At 34.1% G+C, this 11,869-nt stretch overlaps 1 protein-coding gene across 14 annotated transcripts in view; it reads right to left on the bottom strand.

Moving 5' to 3' along the window:
* Positions 1-11,869, bottom strand: part of ZNF510 (zinc finger protein 510) — a 45,459-nt gene that overhangs the window by 16,825 nt on the left and 16,765 nt on the right. For 11 of the 14 annotated variants that reach the window (XR_012034861.1, XR_012034875.1, XR_012034863.1 and 8 more), the window contains 2 exons: positions 1,495-1,621; positions 1,061-1,156 (listed from right to left, as the gene is read on the bottom strand). Coding sequence is in view for 2 of the 14 variants with exons in the window: in XM_072834163.1 (XP_072690264.1) it covers positions 1,061-1,156; positions 1,495-1,621 (223 nt within the window). In the remaining 12 variants the exon portion in view is untranslated. Of the gene's footprint in view, positions 1-1,060; positions 1,157-1,494; positions 1,647-11,869 lie in introns of all 14 variants that reach the window. The other 3 variants (XR_012034881.1, XR_012034872.1, XM_072834154.1) reach the window with 2 other exon arrangements.

Genomic DNA, 11,869 nt, shown 5'->3' with positions numbered 1-11,869 from the left:
TGAAACCAATACTACACTGTATGTTAACTTGAGTTTAAAAAAAACATGCCCAGAAACACAACACAAAAATGGCTCTGCAAAAATCCCTATTTATCTCTGCCTAGTTACAATTCTTCATGCTTAAGAGTTGACTATGCTTCTAATATTTATGTAATTGTTTCTTTGATTTTTTTTGAGGTTTTACCATCAATGTATGAATTCCCAAAAACGTAATTGAGTTTTGCATTTCTGACATCTACACAAATATAACCATACATGCATATTTACATTGTTTGGTTTCTTTTAAGATTATGTACCTAATTTTCCCTGAAGGAATATAACTCTTCATCTACTGCTGATGAACTCAATTTTTAACAAAAACAATCAATATTTCCATAAATATTGTTTTATTCATCCTAGGGAATACAATCATGCCTTTTGGGAGGGCATATAGTTAGGAAAAGAATTCTTTGCTCACAGGTTATATAAAACTTTAACCTGACTTGGTAACACAGGGGTTTTACCAGTTTACATTTTCCATCAGAAAGATTCTTTAATATTTCATATCCCCATCAGGATTTGGCTTTGCCATAATGTTAATCTCATCTCATACTGTGTTTATCCTTTTGCTTTGTATTTTATTTTGAACTCCATGAAAGCTAATGAGAGCTTGAACATATTTTCCAAGATTTAATGGCCATTTAAAAGTTCCTGTTCAGTCTTCTGCCTATTTTTCAATTGGGTTGCCACCTTTTCCTGTATTGACTTGTGGAAGTTTTAACATTTTCAGGATACTAATCCTTTCAAGGATACTTGTACTATATACATATTCTGGTACTCTGTGCTTGTCTTCTCATCCTTTTTTTTTTTCTTCTCATTTTTTTAATAGTATCTCTTATAAACAAAGTTCTCAATTTTTATGTAGTCAGGTTTATTAATCATTTTCTTTTGATTGGTGCTTTTTTGGTCTTTGAGCCTAAAAGAAAAAGTCTTGAAATACAAAGGTGTTTATTGCTAAACTGACCTTCTGGAGTTTTAAATACCCCAAGAGAATTCTGTCTGCTAGTGCTTAGTAACTCACCTAGGTGGCTCTGGTTTGAGAATTCTTCCTCCAACAACCAAGGCTCCTCTCCTTGCTCCAACTTGAAGATTACTGCTGGTTTAAAAATGCAGTTCCCTGTAGACAGAGAACAATGGAGTACTTAGGACAGATGATGAGCTTTTGGTTTCTTTTTTTTTCTTTTTTTTTTTCTTTTTTTTTTTTTTTGAGCTTTTGGTTTCTTAATTGTAAAAAGATACAGCTTCAGAAGTAGCACCCTGAAGATCCTGATTTAAAATCATCATGTGGAGTTGACAACTCCTCTTATTTCTCAAGAGGCTTAGTTAATTTTATACTCCTGAATGAAATGCCTCAATGACATTAAAATCTAAATAAAGTATTCATATATATTAGTGCATAAAAAGGAAATGCCTTCAATATGGTGTGATGAGGGTAAGTTATATTTATATGCTCACCCACTGAGACTAGGTTGTTGTAGTTCTCCAGCATCACATCTCTATATAGGGTCCTTTGAATAGGACCCATTTGCTGCCACTCCTCTTGGGTGAATTCCACAGTCACATCCTTGAATGATATTGATGCCTGTAACAGTACACTTCTGTTCAATCTGAAGGGTTCAAAATTAGGTGACATACTCATAAAAACAATTCTTAACTTTACTGTAAAGAATTTAAAACAAATGAATAGGGCACCTGGGTGGCTCATTGATTGAGCATTTGCCTTTGGCTCAGTTCATGATCCTGGGGACCTGGGATCAAGTTCCACATTGGGCTCCCCACAGGGAGTCTGCTTCTCCCTCTGCCTATGTCTCTGCTTCTGTGTGTCTCTCATGAATAAATAAATAAAATCTTTAAAAAAATGAATATAAAGAATGCTTATTTTGAATCTAACTTTAACTTACATTTTGGAGGTATTCAATGAGTAAAAATGTTTATAACTTAATTTCTATATATTTATGAGTTCTCTGCACATACTATAAGTATATTGAACTTTGTTTTAAAAAAACTTTTTAAGCAAAAAATGATAAATTTCCTACTATTTTTATCCAACACCCTAATATCTACCCTGGGCATATTCTAGGGTAAGAGTCAACAGATTATGACCTGTGGCCAAATCTAGCTTGCCACCTCTTTAATAAATAAAGTTTTCTTGCAACATAGCCACCCACCCACCCCAATCATTCTGTACTGTTCATGGTAGTTTTTGTGCTGTAACCACAGAGTCTAGTAATTCTATTGGAGATCTTATGACTATCAAAACTATCTGACCCATTACAGACAAGATTTGCCAACTTTTGGACTATCCAATCAATTAAAGGAAAGACTAAAAACAACAGAGAAAACACAATTAACAGAGAGGGATACATGTAGATCAAAAAAATATACATAATTATCAGCCAAAAGAAAGTTGGTGTGGTTATGTTACTATGAAAACAATAAGAGTAAGAAATTATCATTAAACATGGTAACTGGGCAGCCTGGGTGGCTCAGCGGTTTAGTGCCGCCTTCAGCCCAGGGTGTGATCCTGGAGACCCAGGATTGAGTCCCACGTCAGGCTCCTTGCATGAAGCCTGCTTCTCCCTCTGCCTGTGTCTCTGCCTCTCTCTCTCTCTCTGTGTCTCTCATGAATAAAATCTTTTAAAAAAATAAAATGGTAACTATTTATGATCCTTTTAACAGAAGATGTAAGAAACATAAATTGTTATGCATTTGAAAATTTAGCTTCTAAATACAGTCAATTCTCATTATTTGCAGGTGCTGTATCTGTAAATTCACTTCACTAAAATATACTACTAACCTCAATACTCATGACTTTGTAATATTTATGGACACTTGGAGAAAGGTAAAAAATTTGAGTGTCTAACACATTTTCCCAGCTGGAGCTGAACAGGATAATGCTTTGTCAAATGTCTGTTTTGCAATCTATTTATCATATTCTTTGCATTTTTGTGCTTTTGCTTGGTGTTTTCATTTTTAAAATGCTCCTCCACCCATGTAATGCAGATATGCTGTCTAGTATTCCTGAGTGCAAGAAGGTTGTGATATGCCTTAGAGAGATCAAGGGTGTTAGATAAATTTTGAGAATTAATTATGCTGCTCTTAGACTATAGCTAAGCTAAACATACAACCTTGTTTGTATGTTGAATGGTTGACCAAAATGTGACTAGAAACACAGGAACTTAACCTTGTCTTTACTCTAGAAGCAATGATTCAGTATTTGCTAATTTAGTGATCACAGCAATTTTATAGAAAACCCCTGAGAATAGTGAGAATCAACTATATATAAACAAAGTTGATAGAAATGAGAGATGGATCCATAATTAATTATAAATAATTTTAACACAACTCACAGGGCAAGCTGACTGAAAACACCAATAGAGATTTAGAAAGGGGTCAGCAGCAGCCAAGAGGGAAAATCTGGTCTGCTCATTTTTGTTTTGTTTTGTTTTGTTTTGTAAGTAAGATTTTATTGGAACACAGTCACATTCATTTGTTTATATATTATCTATGACTGCTACAGCACTACAACCATAGAGTTCAATATTTCCAAAAAGACTGTATCTCCCATAAAGCTTACTATCTGACATTTACAGATGAAGTTTGCTGATCACTGGTACAGAAGGTTTAAATGATATAAATAACAATTTGAGTAACTGAAACATATAGGATAACCTAATTATAACAAATCATTTTCTGGTGCATTTTGCGTATTGGAAATAAAAACAGTAAGTCTCATCAAATTAGAAAAGACTACAATCATACAGTGTAGCTTTGGGTTTTAGCTCAGATGTAGAGAGCTGAAAAGAGCAATACTATCATCCTTACAATAAAAGCAAAGATAGGCAGATTGAAAAATGAAGGTTTTTGTTTTTTTTTTTTTTTAATTCATCAGAGAAATGAAATGGCTTAACAATTTGAATCAGGAGAGAGACAGGTATCTGCAGGGAGAATCAGGACCTGCTTGTTTGTTTACTGGACCATATGCTACCAAACTTCATATAAGATGAAAGGAAGATAAAGCTAGAAAAATGTTAACAACCTGCTAAAGGCCACATGTGCACAAATGTTAGAGTATGAAGTCCCTGAGGGGGTGGTGTGTGTCACAGACATAGTGTGATTTCTAGCTTTTAGTGAAAATTTCTCCAGGAACCTAGTCTGTTCACAGAGATGACTGGGGGAGAAATTCAAGGAAGTCCTTTCCTGCCCCATGTGCTACGTGCTAGTGTAGGGAAATAATAGTCACTGCTTAAATCCACTCATATATATATAGATATATTGCTTATTTAGGGAAAGGCCAATAAAACAAGTAACTGTGGAAGGAGTCTCGGTGTCCATCGAAAGATGAATGGATAAAGAAGATCTGGTCTATGTATACAATGGAATATTACTCAGCCATTAGAAATGACAAATACCCACTATTTGCTTCAATGTGGATGGAACTGGAGGGTATTATGCTGAGTGAAATGAGTCAATCGGAGAAGGACAAACATTATATGTTCTCATTCATTTGGGGAATATAAATAATAGTGAAAGGGAATAGAAGGGAAGGGAGATGAAATGGGTAGGAAATATCAGAAAGGGAGACAGAACATGAGAGACTCCTAACTCTGGGAAACGAACTAGGGGTGGTAGAAGGGGAGGAGGGCGGGGGGTGGGGGTGAATGGGTGATGGGCACTGAGGGGGGCACTTGGCGGGATGTTATTCTGTATGTTGTTATTCTGTATGTTGGCAATTGTTATTCTGTATGTTGGCAAATTGAACACCAATAAAAAATAAATTTATTATTAAAAAACAACAACAACAAATAACTTAATGTATTGATTGTGTCCCGTTGCACATAGTTTTCAAATGTTGCCCAGACCCATCTACTTTATCTCTCCTAAGTAATAAAGTATCTAAATGGTGAGATGTAAATTCTTAGTGCCTAAAACTGAGGTTAAATTAGAAGATAAGCCTCAGAGAACTGTCATTATTTGACTTGTCTTGTAGCTCCCTGGAACATCCCACTCATATAGCTGTCTTCATTTCACATAACTCAAAGCTTGCCCACTGCAAACAGCATTTTCTCTGGGGAGCATGACATTAGTTAAGAATGAAAAAAACTCATGAGATATTGTTTACCATCATAGCTATCTCAGGCAGTTTGTAACAATTAAAGGAAACAACAGTCTAATTAAAAAGCTTAAAAGGAAAAGCTGAAGCATGATATATACAGAAGGGGCTTTGAAAAGCTCAGATATCTCTCTGGGAATCTACAGGGTGGCACATATGCCCTGGGCTATGAGAAAGTACTAAACTTGCTTCTCATTAACCTTGAGGCTCTGTGAAAAGTGAAGGTGAATACAAAATAGTTAAATGCCAGGCTAACTGTTGAAGGGATGCCCCAACATATACATCTTGGCAAAGATTAGAGCCTTACCGGTTACATGTCCTTAAGGAAATCATTGTCCAATTATCAGCTGACTATTTAGCTAATAGAGTGGAGACTTCAGTGGCCAGACATGACAAAGAATATAGGTTGTACAGAATCCATTCAACAGAGTCACTAAACAAATGACAGCTGTGGTGGAGTGATATTATGATGATAAATCAACACAATATATTTTAAATGTCAAGTTTTCAACAAAAATTTAAGACAAACAAATGAAAAAGTATGGTACATACATAGGAAAAACAAACCCAAAACTATGTATAAAACAGTGTAGAAACTGTCTCTGAGGAAGTCCAGACACTGGACTTACTAGACAAAGACTTTCAATAAACTTAAATATATACCAATAACTAAAGAAAACCGTACCTAAAAAAAACAAAAAAAGGTATAAGAACACATTTTCACAGAATAAAGGATACACATAGACAGAAAATAATATATATATGATGAAAAAGCAAGCTGAAATTCTGAAATAACAGAATTTGAATATTTGAAATCCAAAGTATGAAAATGCAGTAATAGAAGTGAAAAATTCACTAGAAGTCTTAACAGTAGATCTGAACATGAAGAACCAATTTTGAATATAAACCTAGTGAGATGATACAATCTGAGGGCAGAAAGTTAAAAGCAGGGAAAATGAACAAAAAGCCTCAGTGAACCTGTGGGAAAAAATCAAATATCCAAATACAGCAATATCCACATGAAAGGAGGAGGAGGAGAGAGGAAAAGGGGCAGAAAAACAGAGTGAATCTTGAAAGCAGCAAAAGGGAACTGACTTATCACTTTTAAATGCTCCTGAATAAAGTTAACAGTTGATTTGTCATCAGAAACTGAGGAGACCAGAAGACAGTGGTATAACAAATTTTAAAGGATGAAAGGAAAGTCTATCAATCAGGACTTCAACATTTGGCAACAGTGAAGAAGAAATCATGGAAGTCCCAAATAAACAAGGACTGGGAAAATCTGTCACTAGTACACCTGCCATATAAGAAACATTAACAGAGAAGCCATTCACTTTGTAATGAGAATGCATTAGATAATAGCTCAAATCAATATGAATAAAGAAAACTATGTAGGTAAAAGTTACTACACAGCTGAAAATATAAAGGGCTCTATAAGCATATTTTTTTGGTATTTATTTTTCTCCTATATGATTTCAAGAAAACTGCATAAAACAGTAATTAAAAATCTCACACAATGCATAAAAATGTAATTTAGATAATAACAGCACAAAGAAGAAGGGGATGGAACTATAGAGGAGGAAGGTTTTAGAATATTCTTGAAATTAGGGATCCCTGGGTGGTGCAGCGGTTTAGTGCCTGCCTTTGGCCCAGGGCGCGATCCTGGAGACCCAGGATCGAATCCCACGTCGGGCTCCCGGTGCATGGAGCCTGCTTCTCCCTCTGCCTATGTCTCTGCCTCTCTCTCTCTGTGTGTGACTATCATAAATTAAAAAAAAAAAAAAAAAAGACTTAAAAAAAAAGACTTAGAATATTCTTGAAATTATAAGTTGGTATTCATCTGAATAAGACTGTCATGGTTAAGATGTTAGCATTAAGATAACAACTAATGGAAAAAATGTAGTAAAGTCACAAGGTAATTAAAATGGTACACTAGGAAAATAATAAAATGGTACACTAGGAAATATTAGTTCAATAAAAAAGCAAAAAATGCTGAAATATAAAAACAAAAAGGACTTGTCATATACTGAAAAGAAATGTCTAAATGGAAGACATACATGCTACTTATTGGTAATCACATTAAATGTTAGTGGCTAAATACTTAAATTAAAAAGTGGAGACTGGCAGAATAGATTTAAAAAAAAAAAAAGACCATTATCCAATTATATACTGTCTGTTAGAGACACTTTACATTTAAAGACACAATAGCTTGAAATTAAGACTGGTGAAAGATATACTATGTAAGCAGTAACCAACAGAACCCTGGACTGCCTATATTAGGAACAGACAAAATAGACCTTAAGGCAAAAATAGGAGAGAATAAGGACATTTTATAATGGTAAAAGCATCAATACATGAAGACAATATAATTATAAACATACCTAAAATACAAACACATGAAGCAAAAACTAATAATTAAAAAGACAAACACTTCAACAATAACAGCTGTAAATTTTAATGCCCCACTTTCATAATGGATAGAACTACTAAATAGAAAACTAATATGGGAAAAGCACACTTAATACTGTATCAACTAGACCAAGACAAGATACAAAGGTAAATATCTACAAGACTACCCAGGCCAACACCTGTGGCATACACATTCTTCTCAAGTACACATGAACACTCTCCAATATAGATTACACATTAGGTCACAAAACAAGTCTTAATACATATTAAAGGTTAAAATTATATATCTCCTATGATGAAAATAAAATAAAACAAGGAATCAATGCGAAGGAAAATTGGAAAGTTCAAAAATATGTGAAATGAAACAGCACATTCTAAAGAAACCCCCAAAAGATTGAAGAATACTAACAAGGGAATTACAAAATACTTTGAGACAAATGAAAATGAAAACACAACATACATCAAAAGTCATGGGATACAGCTAATACAGTACTTATTGGGGAAATTTATAGCTGTAACACCTATATTTTAAAAGATCTTAAATTAGAGGCACCTGGGTGGCTTGTGGTTAAGTGTCTGCCTTTGGCTCAGGGTGTGATCCCGGGGTTTTGGGATTGAGTCTCACATCAGGCTCCTCGCAGGAAGCCTGCTTCTCCCTTTGCCGTGTCTCTGCCTCTCTCTCTGTCTCTCATGAATAAATAGGCAAATTTTTAAATAAATAAATAGATCTCAAATCAATAACCTAATTGTACACCTTAAGCAACTGGAAAAAATAAGTGTGAACTAAACAAACCAGCAGAAAGAAATAATAAAGATTAGGGCAAACAAACAAAAAGAACAGAGTAACAATAGAATCAACAGAACAAAGCTGGTTCTTTGAAAAAATCAAATGAATTGATGAACTTTTAACAACACTCAAATTTGCTAAAATAAGAAATGAAAGTGGGGGATGTTACTACCAACTTTTCAGAAACAAAAAGGACTATCAGAAAGTACTATAAACAATTGTATACCAACAAATGAGATAGCCTAGAGGAAAAGGACAAATTCTTGGAAACATACAAAGTACTTAAGCTGACTCAAAAAGAAATGGAAAATATGAACAGATCCATAGGAGACCGAATTAGTAATTAAAAACCTCCCAATAAAGAAAAGCTTAGTACCAGATGGCTTCACTGATGAATTCTACCAAATGTCTAAGAAGAATTAACATAAATCCTTCTCTAACTCTTCCAAAAAATAGAAGAGGGAATCTTCTTAGCTTATTCTATGAGTTACTTTGAACTAAAGCCAGACAAATCATAAGAGGGCATTAAGGATCAATATCCTTTATGAATAAGATGCAAAATTCCTCAATAAAATACAAGCAGATAGAATAGCAGTAAAATGATTATACACCATGACTAAGTAGGATTTATCCCAGGAATATGAAGGTGGCTCACTGAATGAAAATCAATCTATGAAAAAAAAAAAAAAAAAAAAAAAAGAAAATCAATCTATGTAACATAATACAGTAATAGAATGAAGAAATACACCACATGATCATCTCAGTTGATTACAGAAAAAGCATTTAACAAAATCTAATACCCTTTCATGATAAAAAAAAAGAAAAACACTCAACAAACTAGGAATAAAAGAGAACTTCCTCAACACAATGAAAAAAGCATTTATGGGGAACCGGGCTGGCTCACTCAGTAGAGCATGTGACTCTTGGTCTCAGGGCTGTGAGTTCATTGTGGACATTGGGGGTAGAATTTACTGGAAAAAAAAAAAAAGCAGTTATGATAAACTCAGAGCTAGCATCATGCATAATGCTAAAAGACAGGATGCTTTCTTCCAAAGATAAAAAATAAGACAAGTATGCCTACTGTAACCAATTCCATTTATTACACTGGAAGTTCTAGCCCGAGCATATAGGGAAGAAAAAAAATCAAAACTGGAAAGGAAAAACATATCTTGTATACATGTACACAAGTCTTGAATGTTAATAGCAGTACTATTCACAACAGCCAAAAGACAGAAACAACCCAAATGTCCATTAGTTGATGAATGGATAAATAAAATGTAGTATATCCTTACAATGAAACCTTAAAAAAATTATGTTAAGTGAAAGAAAGTCACACAGTCCAAATATTATATACAATTTAACTTATTTGAAATGTGCATACTAGGCAAATCTATAGTGACAAAATTAGTGGTTACTTTTGGCTGGAGTGGGGAATGTTGGGATGGAGGGGTGATAGCTAATGGTACAGCTTTTTTTGGTTTTGTTTGTTTTCTTAGGTGATAAAAATATTCTAAAATTGATTGTGATGATGACTGTACAACAGCTAATAAACTAAAAATCCACTGAACTGTATACTTTAAACATATGAATTGTATGATACATGAATTATACCTCCATAAAGCTAAAAAAAAACCACAAAAATAAGATTATTCAGATTTTCTTATGCTTATTAAAGAAATTGAATTTATAATTAAAAACCAACTACAAAGAAACCTCAAGGCCAGGTTGCTTTATTGGCATATTTTCCCAAACATCTAAGGAAGAATAACAGCAATCTTAAACTCTTCCAGAGAAAAGAAAATGAGGACCTGCTTCCCAACTCATTTTATGAGAGCATAATATTGATGCCAAAACTCAACCAAGACATTACATGAAAGGAAAAGTTTGGGCCAATTATCTCTCCACTAATGCACATTCAAAAATACAAACTGAAATATAAAAAAATTGAATTTAGAAACATATTAAAGGACAGTATTTTATGACCATATGGGAATTATCTCAGGAATCCAAGATTAGTTAAACATTGTTCACCTAGTTAACAAAGAATAAAGGAAGAAAATGATATGATCTCACTAGATGTAGAAAAAGCATTCCACAAAGTTTAATATCTATGTATGATTAAAAACTCCCAGGAAACCAAAAACAGAACTTTTTAAAAAAAAAGATTTTATTTATTTATTCATGAGAGACACAGAGAGGCAGAGACACAGGCAGAAGGAGAAGCAGGCTCTCTGCAGGGAGCCCGATGTGGGACTCGATCCTGGGACCCCCGGATCAGGCCCTGAGCTGAAGGCAGATGCCCAACTGCTGAGCCACCACCCAGGTGTCCCAGAACTTCTTTATTCTAACAAATGGTGTATAATAAAATCCTATAGTTAAATCCTGACTCAATGGTGAAATATTGAGCTCCTCCCTCGGGTTGAAGTATAAGAAAAGGATTTCTATTATCATCACTTGTATTCAACCTTGCAGTGGAAAGACAAGAATAAGGCTAAAAAGAAATTAAAGATATAAAGATTGGAAAGGAACTAGTAAAAATGTCTTTATTTGCAAAAGATATGATTGCACATACTTAAAATCCAAAAGGATCTACAAATAAGTTACCAGAATAAGAGAATTTAACAAATAGCTTGATATAAGAATATTAAAAATCCATTATATTTTAATAAACCAACAATTAGAAAATGAATTTAAAAAACAGTATTTGGGCAGCCCCAGTGGCCCAGTGGTTTAGCGCCACCTTCGGTCCGGGGTGTGATCCTGGAGACCCGGGATCAGGTCCCACATAGTGCTCCCTGCGCGGAGCCTGCTTGTCCCTCTGCCTGTGTCTCTGCCTCTCTCTCTGTGTGTGTGTGTCTGTCATGGATAAATAAAAATATTTTAAAAAATAAATAAAAATAAAAAACAGTATTTATAATAGTATCAAAATGGGGGGCCTGGGTGGCTCTGTTGGTTGAGCATCTGACTCTTATCTTTATTTAGGGTCAGGTCATGATCTCAGGGTCATGAAATTGAGCCTTGCATCAGGCTCCGTGCTCAGTGTATAGTTGGCTTATGATTCTCTCTATGCCCCTCCCCACACTTGCACGCTCACTCTAAATAAATCTTAAAAAAAAAAAAAAAAGACTAAAACAAATTAGATCAAATACATAGGAATAAATCTAATGAAAAATGTCAAGAGACTTCACCTCTACTTTGAAAAATTACCTAGCCAGAGTTTTTATGGAAACTGATGAAATTTCTATGAAAATACAAAGGACTTAAATTAGCCACTAAAGTTTTTGAAGAAGTAAAATTTTAAGGCCTTCGACTACTATACTTTATGACTTAATGCAATGCAATAGTAATTATGGCAGTGAAGTACCAGGAAAAAGATAAATAATTGGATCAAAGAAGTAGAATACATAGTCTAGATATAGACATTATATATATATATATATATATATATATATATATATATATATATATATATAAATAGTCACTTAATTGACAACAAAGGCCTTGCTGTAATTCAGTGACAG

The sequence above is a fragment of the Canis lupus genome, chromosome 1 (genome assembly GCF_048164855.1).
Source record: "Canis lupus baileyi chromosome 1, mCanLup2.hap1, whole genome shotgun sequence".
NCBI classification, from domain to species: Eukaryota; Metazoa; Chordata; class Mammalia; order Carnivora; family Canidae; genus Canis; species Canis lupus.
This window is presented reverse-complemented; position numbering and strand designations above follow the sequence as displayed.